Source organism: Pseudopipra pipra, chromosome 7 (genome assembly GCF_036250125.1).
Source record: "Pseudopipra pipra isolate bDixPip1 chromosome 7, bDixPip1.hap1, whole genome shotgun sequence".
Taxonomy (NCBI): Eukaryota; Metazoa; Chordata; class Aves; order Passeriformes; family Pipridae; genus Pseudopipra; species Pseudopipra pipra.
In genome coordinates, this window is record NC_087555.1 from 8,478,955 (window position 1) to 8,496,657 (window position 17,703).

The 17,703-nt window shown below is 39.2% G+C and overlaps 1 protein-coding gene across 4 annotated transcripts in view; it reads left to right on the forward strand.

Moving 5' to 3' along the window:
• MYO1B (myosin IB) overlaps positions 1–17,703 on the forward strand; it is a 112,592-nt gene that overhangs the window by 35,579 nt on the left and 59,310 nt on the right. For all 4 annotated transcript variants that reach the window (XM_064660485.1, XM_064660481.1, XM_064660483.1 and 1 more), the window contains 2 exons: positions 13,244–13,338; positions 16,377–16,481. In XM_064660485.1, coding sequence (XP_064516555.1) covers positions 13,244–13,338; positions 16,377–16,481 — 200 coding nt within the window. The remainder of the gene's footprint in view (positions 1–13,243; positions 13,339–16,376; positions 16,482–17,703) is intronic.

Here is a 17,703-nt window from a genome sequence, read left to right on the forward strand (position 1 = left end):
TATGGTGTATCCCTGAATGTAAGTCCCTCAAGCATAGAGATGAAAAGAGGATGAAGCATCACACTTGCTTCAAGAGTCAAAAGACTTTGTGCCTGAGAAGAGCCTCTTCTGTTGCAGTCTGCTCTCACACCTCCCATGGGATTCACAGTTTCCTGTATTTTACACTTGGTAGGAGACCTCAGAAGTCCTTTTGAGAAAATAAGAGTTTTGAGGAGGGCAGTTATCATGTGGCTGTATTGAAATGGCCGTCTCATTCTCTGAAGAGCATTTTGGAAGTGATTTGCTGACTTGAATGCTTAGAGTATGAAGCAAGATTTCTCTCGCATACAACAATAAATTTAGCTTTTCCCTGAAATTTGAGCAGGGCTGTTTTAGTGGGTTTGGATAGCACATAATGCAGCCATCTCACCCCAGTGCTCCAGAGGTGGATGTAGTCTTATTGACAAGAACAGTAGTTGCTTGTTTGCTGCTGGTATTAGATTGCATGAAAATTTGTAATAACACAGAATAATACAGGAAATGATTTATAGCAGGATGTGTGGCTGTAAGGAGGCTCCAAAAATTCACCCAACATCCAAGAAGTATAGACAGCCTGAAAAAGCAGTGTATAGATGAATGTTGTACTTTATTTTAATTTTTAGAATGGTCTGGAGTGACATTTAGACGGGATTCCAAAGTTTGGTGGAATGAGCCTTTCCTTCAGTCCTCTAAGTAGCGCTGTCTAAATTAAGGAATGAAAAGGCCCTTTAAATCCTTTTTCTATGGCACTGGTGCTGTCATTCTTCTGTGAGTGTCTGGGACATGGGATGTCCAAGATGAGAATGTACAATGCTATATTGTAGCAGCAGAGCTGTCGCACAGGTGGGGTGGAGCTGCCAGAGCTGCTTGCACACAGGCTATGTGGAGTCAGGGTGGATTTCTATGCTCTTGTGGCATTTAAACACTTCCTAGGCTAAGAAGGAGTATATATAGAGACTACAGGAGATATAAAAAGCATCAAGACAACACTGTCTCCCAAAATACCCCAGGGGATGGAGAGTACTGGCTGCTGCTGGTCTCGATCTTCTGCATCTCTCTGTCTTTTAGAAGATACAGAAGCATATTCTGCCATGACAAAATTATTCAAAAGCACCAGATCCACTGGCTTACAAACCACTGAAGTGTCCACAGCTATGCCAGTTGGCAGTGCTGTCAGCCACAGCTCCTGAGGTCCTGCTGCCAGTTCTGTCTCCTCTCTGGGCAGGGCCCACCTGGGTCCGCTAGAGCCTGCTCATCCATCATTTTCTCCTTTGGAGAGCTGGGTGTGGTCCTAACCACCATTCATGGGTCCAGTGGGCTTCTTGAGGAAGCTTGCAAAAACGTAAGGCTTTGGGTACCTTTAAAATGTAGTGAGTTTGTAAGGAAAACACTTAACTCGAGATCTGTTCCAGATGCTTCTGTAACTCTATAATTGTTGTCATGGTGTACAAAGGAAAATAATCTTGAAGCACCCTTCATGAATTAACTGCTGGCTTAGAGCCTCAACAAAATAACTTCATTTTCAGAACTGTTTTCAAATATTTACTCATACCTCTGTACACAGCATACTTCACATTTGACTTCAGTCATGCTGGGGATCGAGAGTCAAATGTTTTTAGTTATCTATGGTGATCTCTTTCTCTCTTCTTTTTTTTGCATATGAGTGTATTTGTTATAGTCTGTGTTTATTTGTAAGCACAAAAAAGTTTGGGGTTTGGCTAGATTATTAGACCAACGATAATTAGGGAAAAAAAGCAAAAAAACCCCAAAACCTTAATATATGTTGGAGATGTGTGTAAAGGCTTCAGTAGTCTACATTAACGGTAACATTTTGCCAGATCCTATTTCTCTCATTTTCCTGGAACTGGATTGTTCTGTCTAGCATTCATATTATGCCACTGGTATTTTTAGGATATAAAATGCTGAGGGTGTTTTTTTTAAATTAATTCACATTGTCACGTAAAGTAAAATGTTCCAATAGCTTCATTTTTCTTTTCATTAGAATTTTGGGGCTTTTTTTACTCACTGAAAAGGATGACTTGTACTTATAAAGGAGACATTGCTATATTTCACTTTCTAAATGCCTCTGAAAAGTGAGGGCAGGTAGAGGCCCTGTCAAAAATGAGACAAATCCCATTTTATGCGTTGCGTGTTCATGGACCAGAATTTTCATTATACCCTTCCTGCACTGACAGCGTGGTACTCTCTTAAGATCTGGGATTTCAGATTGCAGTTAAGAACAGCTGTTGTCCTTTCATTGGAAGTGTCCCGTTGTGTTTAATGGTTGTCTTTTTTTCTTCTTCTTTTCTTTTTTTGAACAATTTAGAGCACACCAGGAAATGCCCATCTGCTCCGCGAGGAGCCTTTGTCGTGATTTTACATACAGCATAAACAAGGCTAATGTTTAAAACCTTAAAGAAACTTCAGTAAAATTTCAGATATTGTACCACCTTTAGTGTCAGATCGTTTTCCATTCAGTCTCTTTTTATGGGCAACATTATGCAAAAGGCTGCTTTTTTCAGCTCTGGGTACATTATAGTTAATATAGTTTGGGTTATTAAAGATAAACTTTTTCATGTTAGGAATCAGGAAATACACAGTCTTAATATTTACTGTCTAGCACACTGAATAATCTTTTACTTATGTTTTGAACAGATAAGAGAGCTGGGATTGGGGTTTACAAACAAAGGTCCGAACTACAAAGACAGTTTAATTGTGGTCATTTCAGTAAATTAGTTCAAATCTGCATTTTTTTTTTGTATACACACTTTCTGTTTTACATATTAAAGAAATGATTTTTAGTTGCTTAACCTTGTGGAGTTCAAGCTGCAGCTGATCATAATTACTCCAAGATGACTTTTAGTGAGAATGTATCCACAGGATGAAAAAAACCGTGTGCAGTTGACATCCTCCTTGAGCATCAGCATTCCAACCAAGGATGTAGGTGCAATACATTGTCCCTGGAAATAGTCCACGTGGGCTGAACTGAAGCCTCGTATTTGAGCAGTCTGAAGAAGGCTTTCATTTCCTGCTCTGACCATTCATAGAAAGATAATTTTGGACGTATATCCGCAAGTCTCATTCACAAACTTGGCAAATGCTATTTAATACACTGAATACACACATTAGCTCAGTGCTGTACCTGAGCTAACAAGCTCTCAGAAGCTCAGATAAGCTTTAGTGCCTACTTTGCCTGGGGGTTCATGACAGGTATTTTGTTTGGAAAAGAGAGCTGGGAGGCAGAAATGAAGTTGCGTAAGCCTTCTTAACTTCTTAACAAACTACTTGGTTTGTTAAGAGAACTTAAGAGTTACTTGCAAAATTAAAAAAGATTCAGTAATTCCTTCTGAGTAGAGTAGCAGCATAACTATGTAATTACATAGTGTTGACATTACCTTTCAGATATTTTCCAGATAACTGAATTAATTTTATTTGCAGTTCTGTCACTGTTGTCTCTGATAAACTTGTAGGCCACTGCCTTCTAGCTTTTGTTACAGAGCCTAGATTTCAAATCTGATGATTAGCAACTTAACTTCAGCTTACAAATAGCTATGAGGATGTGAGAATACTCCTTCTGCCTCTTTACTCTGCTCTGATGAGCCCCACCTGCAGTGCTTTGTCCAGCTCTGGAGTCCTCAGCTGGATGCAGCTGACAGGAAGGACACTGACATGTTGGAATGAGTCCATATGATTAGAGGGATGGAACATCTCTCCTATGAGTAAAGGCTAAGAGAACTGGGATTGTTTGATCTGGAGAAGAGAAGGCTTTGAGGTGACCGAATTGCAACCTTCCAGTACCTGAAGGGAACCCATAAGAAACATGGAGAGAGACTGTTGACAAGAGCATGTAGTGACAGGATGAGGGGGAATGGCTTCAAACTGAGAGTAGGTTTAGATTAGATATTAGGAAAAAATTCTCTTCTGTGAGGGTGGTGAGGCACTGTAACAGGTTGCCCAGAGAAGCTGTGGCTGCCCCATCCCTGGAAGTGTTCAAGGCCAGGTTGGATGGGCTGTGGAGCAACCTGTTCTAGAAGAAGCTGTCCCTGTGCATGGCAGAGGGGTGGTTGAACCTAAATAACCTTTAAGGTCCCTTCCAACCCAAGCCATCCTGTCATTCTATTTCTATGGTACTGTGATATGAATTTGGTGGAGTGCTTGGGATTTTTTCCTCTGGCAATCTGTTGCCTTCCACTGCAGTGTATGGCTGACATCTCTTTACCTGTCTTATCACTCCAAGATGTATCTTTTTATGTGAGATGTCGTAGCTCTTGGGCGTGTGCTGCATTCTGGAGTTTAGTTGTGCAAGGTTACGCTGTTGTCCTGTGAGGTGAGACCTTTTAAAGCATGTCCCTTTCTATGAAGTGAATATGTGAAACTGCACACCCTCCTTCACTGTTTTTCTCCCCCTGAGTACTGGAACATGTTTCTTTACTTTAGAATAAAGGAATAAATTTATTTTGCACTCTCCAGTTAGCAAAGTAGAACAAGCTTATTTGGAAAGCACCGATACATCTGCAATAAAATTATTTGCAGTGAGAGAAGTCCCTGCGTGAGCATGTGGTAACAATAAACACATATTGTGGAAGTCAAAACTTGACTTGCCATATCTCTGCTGTTACTGCACTGGGAGGAAATTACTTATTCCTACCTTTTGACTTCAGGGTGATGCTTCTTAAGGCTGCAAAAAAGCGCAAGATTTTCCATTTGCTGAGCAGGAGTATGTTTTCTGAGGCAGAGACATAAAACACTATGTGCTAAACATTTTTCCATGTGAAATCATAAGAGCAGCACTCTCCTCTTCTCTGCCCCAGGAAAACCCTGCAACCAGTACAGCCCTGTTGTGGGGGGATATGTGAGACCGGGAATTCACTGGCATTTTTAACGGAGCAAATCAGTGCTCTGCCACTCACTGGGACAGTCCCCCAAAAACATCCTATATAAATAATAAACTAAAAAAGGAAAGGAGAAAAGTGACTAATGGTATATTCCCGTCTGTACAGGAAGAGCCAAGTTATATTGATCATTGTTCCTCTAATGGGGTTATAGTCTTGTCTTCTGAGTTTCTCACTTAACCTGTACCCTGGGCCTGTTTTTCCTGAAATAGCTATGGATGATTGTAAGGACCCATGTTTAACCACAGTCCGTGTTTTAAAAATGAGGAATAGTTGTTTTGCAGTGTTTCATTGAGGTGGAAGATGAATTATAGTGTTATTAGGGGAGTCCTCTTATAGCATGCTGTTCTCATGGTGCAGCAGCATACTCAAAGCATTTCTTGTTCTGTGGAAAAATATTTCTTTTATGTAAAATTTGGTCAAAGCTGACATGAACTAAACACGTGTGTTTGACCAGTGAACTTCCCTGTGTTTCAGACACAGCCTGTATTAAGTACAGAAACTAATTCCATTTTCTGTAAAAATATTGAGGGTCTGGATATTTCAGTGCAGAAAGGGAACGACTGTTTTCTCCTCCTCCCCCCCTGTCCTCACTGTCCCACCAGCCCTTCATTTTCACATATATGCAAGAGCTCAATTCAAATATACTACTGCATAGTTGAAATAGTAAACTGGGATTTTAAATAATTTTGTGCCCTCTGGTTAAACTCTGACAGAAGCCAAGCATGGAAAATCAGGTTGCACCTCTCTTCCCTTACTGTTCAGCTGTCTGACCTTGCTACTCCATTTGAACTGGGGAAGTGGAATAAATCCTAATTTTTACAAGCCCAGCCTCAGGGACAGCAAAGCTTCAGAAGGTCCATCTTGAAACACAGGTAGCTTGCCATCAGCACTTCTGGTGTGCCATGGAACTGCTTTCCCTGCCAGTGGCCACAGGCTCGTGTAGTGGGGTTGGCAGTGCAGGGAAAAACCTGGAACTTCTGGTGCAGAATATGGCTATGAATATGGCTTCAGCATATAGTTTGGCAGTAAAAACACTGAGCGTAAGGAGTTGGCCGGTTTAGACAGTCATTAAATCAAGCATGCAATTGCTGATTTATCTTAGCAAATAAACAGCTAATTAAATACAGTTTTTGATAAAACAATGGAAAACACTTCCTGTACTTCCCTTCAAGGGGACAGTAAAATTATTGGTTTTGTAAACAGAAATGCCCAAGAAATCTGAAATCCTTGCAGTGCACGTTACAGCAGACTGCTTTGGTATAGGTCTGTGGGAGGCCTGTCTGTGTCCTCCCGTGTGACCATGCAGGAGCTGGTTGGCTGCCTTGCATAATGCAGCCCAGTATTTGGAGTGAGAGATTGTTTTGGTTACAGACTCACTGGTAAATGCTGTGGAATTGGGATTTACCAGTTGATGCTAGTATGGGTGGGGAGGTGATAGTTATGTGCCATCCAGCTGGCTGATGTAATTTCAAGGAAAATGGGACTAATCAAGGGGGCGTCCAAGCCAAGCTGCTCTTCTGAAAAGCAAGGTGGTATTTGCTTTCCAGCCTTGATTTATGTGTATCTTCACTTTAGCTGACAAGAACCTGCTCCAAATAGGAGTTTGCTCTTTTAATTCCCTTCTTGAGGCAAATTAAGTCATGAGTTACTTCCCTTCTTTAGGCAAACTAAAGTTACACCTGTTGTTTGTGTGCAACTGCAGGTGTTTATGGTGTGTACAGCTGGTATTGGTCCATGTTAGTTTGTTTTGGTATGCCCTGGAGTACCAAAATCAGCCTGGTGTTCCATGGTTAATGTGTTGCCAGGACAGGGGATGGACTTGCTGGCTGCATCACCTACTGCTCCCCTCTGCCACTATCTTACATTACTTTGGAGGACCCAACCTTGGGCCCGTGCCCAGGTCAGTCTCCTGATGGTCTGCTGGGTGTATTTCCCTATTATCAACTGACAGCACTGAGCTGTTGAATGGGATGTGGGCACTCTTACCAGGTTTGCTAAAACTTAGATGGATTGTAGTCTGGATTGGAAGGTGGTGTGATCATCCTCAGCTACAGAGATCCTGTTTTGCACCAGTTGAAGGAAAATAAGGCAACAGCTGTGTCATAGGCTCCTGGTAAAAGGCAAGCATCTTGTTTTCCATCACACTAATGTGCAGCTCTAACAAGATTCCTCAGATGTTGTTGAAATAGGCAGAAAATCAATGGCTGCATTTTTGGCTCTTGTGTACAGTGCTGGGGAAAGATCATTGTTGGTTTAAAAAAAATAGTATTTTTTTTTACTTACAGTAAAAGGAAGTGATCAAAACTGATAAAGTCTGCCTTGAAATGGAAATCGGTGACATCCTGTGAGAGGGAAAAGGATCAGGCTGTGATGAGCTGCAAGGTTGTGCAGGCACAGTAGTTGGGGAAGAAGCATTGGCTGAACCTCTCTGTAGGGAGGTTTTTGAGTTGAAGTCCATTGAACATGTCTAAAATTTGCCTCAGTCTGAGAAAGATGAGATTTTCAGCAAAAACATTTTTTTTCTTTTTGTCCAGACCTCAGACTATTGGCCTGAAAAAAGTCTTCTAAACCTGTGGTGTATGTGTGGGCATCAGAGGGTATATTATATTCCCAGTCTACCAGAACAGAAAATAAATCTCTCTGGCTTAATATTAGCCTGTGTACTGAAGTGTTTTACTCTTGAAAATCAAGAGTGGCTTTGTCCTTTTCCCCCTCCCTTTTTCGCTGTCCCTTCCCTTCTGCAAATTACTGCTGCTTCTTACAAATCAAATAGGCTGATTTACACAGCTTTGGGCTTTATTCTGCATCTAATAACGTCACAGTTGCTAATGTGAATAACAAAGCAGGAAGGTCTACGCAGGAGGTACCCTTCTGCTGTATTAGCCATGTAGTATTGTTGATCAAACAGGTTTCTGTGCTCACCAGGAAAATAAAAATGGAGAATATGAATAGGAGAAAACGTTTTCCATCTGTCTTAGCACACCTCTTTATCCTCGTGTTTAAATTTGGTGGTGTTTTTTGGGTTTTTTTGGGGTTTTTTTTTTCCTGATTGGCATTATTGAAAGAGCAGCTGCTTGCCTGTGAGGGTCTATCCTAGCTGATGCTCCATCAATTCAGCTGTTACTTTATTCACTCCAGTGGCAAGCTAATCAACCTTTTCTTTTCAAGTGTGTCAAAGTGCTGAACATGAGAGAGTTTGTAATTGTGGAAAATGGGAGTATACTTTTTATCCTTAGGGCAATTAGATTAAATGATTCTGCACTATGAGCTAATACTATAAATAATATCTTACAGTTGTTTTCCCTGAATGGTGAATTTTCCACTGAGTTTCAATGCGCGGGGGAACATATATAGTGATGATTTACAATGTAAAGCCTCTAAGTACCTTATAAAATTTCCTTCTATGCTTTCCAGCTCAGGTTTGTTTTTATACTCAAACAAACTCTGATTCTGATGTTTTCCCACTGCATGGTATGAGAGAAGGAAATAATTACTTTGCTGTTAGCCTGTTACTGAACACTTCTGTACATTCAGTAAGAGAAGGAAGGAAATCAAATTATGCTCTTAATTAAACTTGAAATAATTAAATAATATTTTATGTAAAATTTATGTTAAAGGCGTATCTACAATTTACATTTTACTGCTGTTCTTTTTAGTCTAGCATGGTATACAGTCTTTGATAAGCACTGACTTTTAGTATCCTGCCAGTGTGTTTAGACACAGCTGAGCAGAAATGAACCCTGGTACCAGAGCTCTGCTCCACGTGGAATTGGAATGGTCAAGAAGAGAGATTTTTCTAATTTCCTTTGAAAGTAGCAAATGAGGTGTCAGTTGCCAGCCAAGATTAAGCAATAGATGTTCTAAAATGGGAACCTAGAATCTCTGAATCAAAGCAACAGCTGGTGAAGATGGGATGAAGTGAATTGAGTCTATCAGTGCGTGAGAAGAGCAATTGGAGGGAATTTAAAGTAGTGCTAAATAATTACTGTTAATTGAGAATGCTAAGGAAAATGAGAGAAAGAATGAAAGTGATAGCAGAAAGAAGAACCAAAGGCTGGCAAATACTGATTCTTGTGATTTTTGGCTTAAAGGAAAAAGATGGTAGAAAAGCTGCTCCCGTGAGCTGAATTTCTGACAATAAGAGCAAGGGTTTTATACCCCTGGTGTAATTGTGAGTGTAATCTGGAGGGTTCAAATGCAGCCCTAGCACTTGGTGCTTGTTTCAGCGTGAGTACATGGGAACCTTGCTCCTGTCTCTTCCTGACCCCGAGTTTATGTTTTAGCATAAAGATGCTGAAAATTGCCAGAGCCCTTTGGAAATTCCCCTTGGAGGCCTATGCTGTTTCCCTTTGTTAGAATTTTTGGGTTAGGACTTTGTGACAGATCTGGCCATCTGGAGCTTGTGGCTGAAAAAGCCTTGCTATAAAAAAGCAGAGCCTTCTTACTGAGCTAGGTGTGGGTAGCGTTTCAATTTCAAATTGCTTCTATACTTAAGTCTTAGCTAAAAGAGAACTCCAGTAAATATTTCTGTGTTTGTTGTGGTAAGAGAATGTCATCTTCTTTTACGAAAACCTAAAAATCAAAGGAGAGCTTATTATAAGGTATGGTAACTGTCGCTGCTGACACACTCACCAGCTAATTCGAAACACATGGTTTATAACTGCTTTTTAAACTACAAACTATTCTAAAATTTTACTTAGGCTCTGTAATTGTGAGGTGGCTCAAAGAGTGGTATGTGGTTTAAATCTATAGTTGAAAATGTTGACTTTACAAAGCCATGTCTCTTAATGTTGCTAAAAAGAAGAGTGGGATTCCTTGTGGTCTGTAGATCACTGAAATGTGTTAAACTAAAATAAAGTTGAATGAAATTTTTTTTTTAACAAATAGGGAACAGCGTTAAAATTGCATTTTTTTTGATCACGTGGAGTTTGAACTAAAAGACTCAAAGTTTGTTTTTGTTTAGGGTTTTTTTTATTGTAAATATGGAAGGCAATAATAGATAGGAAGGACTGTAAGGCATAATGGTGTATCATGAAAGTCAACATGATACTTGAATAGATATTTTTCTTTTAGATAAAGATCTTTGTTCAGACTCTGACATAAATGTGCTTATGCTGTTTCTTCAGTACCAGAAAGACAAGGAAATCTTAGTTGTTTAAATAGACTCTTGGTTATTCCTCCTCCAGTTGAATTGTTGGAACACTGGTTGAAACATCACCGTTCTAGATTTTAGAACACTTCTACTAGGTAACTTTTGATACCTACTTTTTCTTTTGTCTATAGTAGGTAATATTTGATATACTGGTGGAGTATTAGGCTTTGGTGGATTGTGTAAGTTGTATGCCAAGCATCTCTGACTGGATTAAACCAGAACTGGATGAAATCCTCCTCTCTTCTCCAACTTCAGAGGCCTCACTGCAGTATTAGACTCTCGGTTTCTCTGCGGAAGAAGGAGAAAAAGCATCATTTGGAGTTTTTAACTATGCAGTGCAGGCAGAGTTAATAAATACATCAAGCAGTAAAATATATTTTGACAGGAACTGTTGAGAAACTTAAATTCAGTGTATTAGAAAAGATGAATGGGTGCTAAGCTGATTAACTCATAACTCAGTATATCAACAAAGAGAATACTTTCTCTGTGCTTGATGCCGACTTCATTTTCTGGTGTGAAACTACTGCCAAGAAAATTGTTTCAACAGTGAAAATCTAGTTGATGGCTGAGATTGTTTGAGGGACAGCAGGCACAGAATGAGCCATCTAGTCTCTAAGAAAAGCATCTCAGAGTCTTATCTTCTTGCTGAAAGTCAGTTTTCTTGGTCAGACCTGTGGAAATCACAGCATTAGTGTTAAAGTTGTCTCACACGGCCCATGAATGCTAAGCACAGTTTATTCCTTTCATCTTCATCCTGTTGCTTTTTATTTTTTCCTTGCAAAAAGGTAATGTGTGCTGGAATAAGCTTTTCTGAATACTGCGCCTTGTACTCTTCAATTTACAAGTGTATCTGCAGCAGTGTTCAACAAATATTATTAATTTCCTAAACATATCCTGTAAGAGAGTCTGGTAAAGTGTTATTGCTACTGTAGTTTGGATTCCGGGCAGTAAAATGGATGCCAGAAATTGTGTCATGTTCTCACAGCAGCAGCAGAATATTATTTTTTTAGCTAGTTCTCCAGCATGTTGGCCACTTCACAATCCAACTTTGTTGTAATGCTAAAAACATTACAGCCTGCTACTTTCTCGTAAACAGATTTTCACCTCCAGTTGAACTACTGAGTTTAAATGCTTCAATCACCATAGCAGTATTAAGGTTTGGGAAATCAGTCTTTCTCCTGGGTTCAATGGTATATGTACCGAAAGGAGTTAATGACCTTTGATTGTGGGTGTTAAGTGAATGACCCAACCATCTGTGCAGAGAGAAGAATTGTGATTTAGTGCCTTGGACAAAAGTAAGTTGGTGAGAAAAGCAGTGAGAGAGACCCCACCTCGTGTAACTAGGCAGGCAGATGTGCTGTGGGAGAGAAGAAAGGAGGGGGACATAAAGAGGGGGGAGTCAACGGCATAAGCATCCTTGGCAGGTACTAGAGAGGGAGGGGAAGATCTTATTGTTTAGTGGCAAAGGAGCTGTAAGGTATTTTATTTACCCATTTTCCAAACTTTTCAGAATACCCCTCACTTGGTACGCTGGTCTCTTGCAGGGTGGTTGAGCTGGTAACATGATGAGACCATAAAAACAAACATGCAAGCAAAACCAAAACCCCAGCTAGGCAAATATGAGATGAGTCTAGTACTGGTGAGGGATGAGGAAATAGAAATGGTGTTGTACATACATGTGGTGATAAACTGGGGACAGCATGACATGCTCTTCATAAACTTTTTGGAGAGAGGAGCCTGGAGATAAGGGACAGTGGTAGCAATAAGTATTAGTATACGTAGGTTTAATATTTAAAGCTTTCAAACTACAGCAGTAGGAGCCTCTAGAAAAGGCTCTCACTGCTTGCATTGTGTTGTTCGTGCTTCCCTTAACTGGTGTCATGACAAAGAGCTTGCTTTTCTGTAAAGGGGCTGTGGTTGCCTGAAAACACTGCATGACTACGTTGTTCAAAACAAATACTTGATCTGTTTGCAGTTATCAGCTGAATGCAAAGCTCCTGAACTGTTGTAGAATAAAGAATCAGGTTTCTAAAAAGTGTGTTGAACCTGCAACGATTATGCATTTTATGTTGACCTAAGAGTTCATTTCTGTTTTTCATACATGGCTTGTTTGCTGTAAATAATAAACAACACTTTTAAGTACATACAAAGAGTAAATATTTTACTAGATGCAGTAATGTAACAAAGCCCTTGGTCTGTTGAATAGATGTTTATTTCATGTAAAAATACACCATGTTTGACTATGAGATTTTTTCTTCAACTGTGTAATGCCCATGTGCCTTTCTATTTGGATTTTGCTTTTATGTCCTTCTTTCCAAGGTGTTCTAGTGCTTAGTTTCTGGAGTCCTTTATTCCATGAATTGAAAAATGCATTGGAAAGAAAATCTTTACTCTTTCTCTGTCTCAAAATTACTGCTAAATAAAACTAAATATAAGAAGGCATCTGCATGTCTGCAAAATATATGTTGCTGCATGGCAGCAGAGTACATCTGGATTCAGATTGCAGCACAGGAATTTCAGGGTCATGATGTTCTGAGCTCCAGGAAAAGACACCTTTGGTACAGGAAAGATGTTTGTTCTTATTATATACTTTAGGTTGACTACATGACATCACACTTACTGAGTTAAGAACACAGTTATTGGGAAATAATTCTGCGTATTCTTCCAAAATCCAGCTATACCCAAAGGCTTAAAATGCTTTGTAAGGTTGTGAGATTTCTTCATACTGAGTTGAAATTGCAGCTTACTGTATTGTTAGTGCTCAGGATTCTCCTGTTTCCTTTTCCTTAGATGTCTTCAGACAGAACACGTCCTGCTGATGCATTGACATTTTTTCAATGAAGAATATGACATTTTGTTTAATGAAGAAAGCTTGCTACATTTCCCTAAAGTTCTGTTATTTTGTTTTGACTATCTTAAGAAAAACTTAGAGATTATGCTTGCATGCTCCTGGAGAAAGTCTGAGTAAGCCTCTGAGAAAAAGTATCCATTTTGCTTCTGTGAGGCTTTATGTTCTGAAAAGTGAATGCCTCACCACTTATGGAACATTAGCACTTGAAGGACTTTGTTTTGTTGGGGTTTTTTCCCCCCTGCCTGGATGTGCGAAGGACAGATTGTAATTATTGTTGATTTATTTTTTTTTCTTCCAGTTCTCAATTGACTTTTTCCTTCCTTGCAGCTTTGCTCTGTCTGATGAGGCTTACAGATCTTTAAGGGACCAGGACAAAGACCAGTGCATCCTTATCACAGGAGAGAGCGGAGCTGGAAAAACAGGTAAGGAGCAGTCTGGATCTTATCGAAAAACATTCAGAGTTATTCAGAGTCTTTCAAAGTGATGCTAGAGTCTGTAAGAGTTGAGAGATATCAGTATCTTTTTGTGTCTGGCCATTGCAGAAAATGAGTGCTGTCATGCTGGTTGCTGTAGGTGTGAACTCACGTAAACTAGTGTTTTTTCACATTGTCACCAGGATGAAGTCCTACCCCCATGTTAATACAGTGTCCTCATCAGTATGCAGAGTCATACCAAAGTAGTGCTGTTTTTTGACAGAGTATTGTAAGGGCCACAAAACACTTAGGCTCTGCTGGTGGGAAACAGGAAAACATAGAAAACGGAATGCTCTTGGTTTTCTAGACTTGATACTTCTACTTGTCTCTCAATAAATAGATCCATTCAAACTGGATTATGTTCTTTGTCTAAGGAAAAGAAATCATAGTAGCTGATTACTTTGGAAATTTTATCAGCCTTTTGCACACTGTGCTCAGCTGCAGTTCTGAGATAGGCCTGTGTTCCAGAACACTCTGTTTCTCAGGCAGAGCTGAAATTTCCTTGAAAATGGCTGCTAGTTTTTAAACTGGAATGTTAGAAATCAAATGAGGATTGCATAACTGCAGTACATTTTAGGTAGACCTTAAAAAAGAAAGAAGCCTGTTATTTTCTGAAGTAGCAATTTAAAACAGAGGTGACTTGCAAAAGAGGCAGCGGGTAGGAAGGCATACATCTGTTTCCAAGTAATTTGAGAGATTTTTCCTTTGACTCTGAGAAAATGTGGAGCTTTGTGTGTTATTCTGAGCAAGATTTAAAGTGGGTAACAAGAAGTCGCTTTCCAAGCCTTTTGTGAAAATATAAAGTGTAGGCTTCATCTTTGGTTTTCTTTGATCAGTGGCATCCAATTGAGAGATCCTGAAATCTTGTAATGTAATCCTTATTTACAGTTCAGTGTTGTGTAAAACACGTGTGTTCAGTAAAAATGTGTATTAAAATAATCAAGTTCTTATTAATATGATTCTGATATTCTGTCTAGAAGTTCAGACTTTAGAAAGGAGTTCTATATTGGTATTTTTTAATGTCTTGATTTCCTCAGGAACTGTGAGTTATCAAGCACCTCATAAACTGAGATACACATTTTATTCATTTATTCATTTGTTAATGGTAGATTTTGATTTGTATAGAGATTTTGACTGTTCTGTAATTTTCATAGCCGTATGGGACATAATATGAATTGTTCCTTCTTTATAAAGGTAAGTAGATAATAATATAAAGTCTGAAATTCAAGTCAGTAGTCAAGTTGGAATCTGTGGTATTCTCTAAAGTTTGATGTAACTAATGTTGCTGAAATGAGACCATTAGCTGAGAGGTCAAGTTTTCATTTAAAAAAAAGAAAGCAGGGTGGAGAGGGTGCAAAGAAAGGTTTGTTTCCTGGAGCTGAGGAAACAAACTTCTTAGTACAGATACTATGTAACTGTTTTAAATTTTTGGTAGCCAGAGCATCTGGCATTTTTGCATTGGAACCATCATCAGCTGGATCTTTTCATTTACTTCTGATTTTGTTTTTTGTTTCACTGTTTGTTTATATTGTTAATCAATAGTAACATTGGGCAAGAAAAGATGATCCATCACAAGAACAAGCAGTCTATTTAACGTTTTGAGATATTAAGGATGATTCCCTTCCTGATGTCTTTCTTGGACCAGAGTTCCTATTAAAGGACAGGACCTTTATTTTCTTTCACTGATGTTCAAAACCTATCTTGCAGTCATTGTGTGTATACTATTATAATAGCCTATTTGCTGCTTCAGTGGACACTTCTCTCAGTGACTGGGTAGCTCTACTTAAGGAAGTTGAGCGTTTTAGGAAATATTTCAAATTAAATAATTTAATAATTCTAAGCTCTGAAGGGAACAGATTCTTAAAAGTGAGAGCTGGGTTCGAGGTGGGGTTAAAGGAGATGGGAGGCCTTCTGGACACACCTATAATTCTTGCTCCTCATTTGCTTCCTGTTTGCAGGTTTTCTCAGTTTTCTCTGCAATATGGGTTAGTAATATAATACTAACAAATAAATTTGATTAAATAGGAAAAAATCAAAATCTAAGGTATAACTTCTCATCTGTCAGTTCTTTCCTGAAACGAGACCCTTAAATTTGTAACAGATCTCTGAAGATCTGTTACAAATATAATGTAATGATTTTTTTTATGGCCACAGTCATGAGTTGATAGGGTTTCCAGCTGTTAGTAATTGCATTGTATATCAGCCGATATTGCCTCAAATTTCACTATCTTGCATCATGCCATCACAGAATCTCTTTGTAGATAGAATCCTTTTTCAGCTGATCTTTGTCCTGACCAGCAAAAATATAAGGATTGGATGGGTTATTTAATATTTGTTTCTGTCTGTATATGAACCCAGCTTTGAGAGTCCAAAACTTGTTCCAGACTTTGTTAAACGTTTGTACCTTCAAATTCATTTCACTGTTTGAATGAATGCTTCACTTTCTCTATTGGTTATACTTTCAAACAGAATGCAGCACATTATGTGATGTTGCAGTTAGTTGTTTGCAGTGTACTGTAGAGTTGTAATTACACCTGTAGAAGTGTTGTATGTTTGTACTTGTTGTGTATCTGCTGATATAAACTGATTGAATTTTGTGTCTTGATACTGCTTGAGCCTGGTTTTTTTCAGGCTAGATTAAAACATTTCCAGCATGTCAGCAAAGGATAATGTTCTTTCTTTAAAGACTGCCTCTTATTGAGGCTAAATGAAAAAGTAGCAGGCAATGTGCCAGTGGTGGCTTCTTTAGTTTGGGCAGGCTCTAGGTATTTAAATCAAGAGGATTGCTGATGTAACTGCATGGGTCTCATAGCAGGATATGCTCCTGCGTTTCCAGATGGTACAACAGTGTAGAAGAAAAGTGAAATTAAATGTACTTACAGTTCCTGTCTGGCGTTGAGAAAATGTGATGGAGATTTAGTCTGCAAACAATTTTATGGCCTTTTTGCCAATACTTATCACTGTTTTATTTGGCTCTCCCCCCACAGAGGCGAGCAAACTTGTCATGTCATATGTAGCTGCTGTGTGTGGAAAAGGGGCAGAGGTTAATCAAGTAAAAGAACAACTTCTGCAGTCAAATCCAGTTCTTGAAGGTAAGAATCTCATAGAGTATGTACAAGTGTATTACCTCCATGAGTATCAGTGTTCCTGCTGAGCTGGTTTGGAAAACTGTGCCTGTTGTTTCATTGTTATCTGGTGTCCAAAACCATAGGAGGTGCTTTCTGTGACTACAGCTGCAAGATTTTATTCAGTTACGGGTAGGTTTTCTTGAGAAGAAAATGGTTCCCCTCATAAAGGGAAAGATTGGGAAGTTAGGTCATACTTCCCAGACTCCTCCTGCTGCTCTCTGAGGGCTTACCCTTTCTTAACCCTGCCTTGATGATGCTTGGCTGTATCAAAAGACTTGACTTCAGTCCCTCTGATTCATTTCCTTCCAAATCATATTATTGTAGTCTCTAGTAAACAAACAAGCTCTGTAAGACATTATTTTTCTTTTGGGAAAAAAAAGGGTGAAGAAATGGGTCTTAGAAAAAACTAAGCCAATCCATATGCATGCCTGTTGTTCCCTTAGACTTATTGTTCCCCGGGTCTGGTGACTCTGTTGGCCTGTCTTCCTGACAACTGCCTTTCCTGCTCTCCCATGAAAGACTTTTTTTTTTTTTTTTTTTTTTAATTCGTAATTTTAATTTAAAGGTGTTGGCTGCCAGAAACAGGATCTTCATTTTTCCTGGAGATAGCATATATAATCCTCAAAGCTTGCAGATTTGTCCCATTGTCTGATAATTGCCTTCAGAAGTGCCTTGGTTAGCGTTGACTTATTTAGGTCTATTGTGTCAATTCCTGGCTCAGTCTTTCCCAAAATTCTCAAAGCTATTGCAGTGCTGAGGCAAAGTCTCAGGACTGCTCTGCAATAATTTTGTGTTGTGGCCAGATGATATGTGGTGTTTGTAAGACTGTTGAGTGTCAATGTTACATTTATTGCCTGGCTATCCAGACTGCTATACGATGGTTTGGAGTCTACAGGAGACAAGCACTCTGCAAGTGAGAACAGGGGGAAAAGTGAAAAAAAGAAGGAAAGGGAATGAAAAAGTGGGCAGAGAGCAGTGGGGAACTGGGTGGTTATAACATGGTCTTTGACTGTACACAAAACAAAAATTGTAAACAAAGACTTGCAAAGAAAGGATGAAATGTTAACATTTAAGAATAATAGAAGTGCTGGTTAAGCCTTTCTCTGATGATCAGCTACGTTCCACTTAAAGCTGAATGGGGGGATTGCAACCTTCCATTGTTTTGGATTCACAGAGAAGAGCTGTG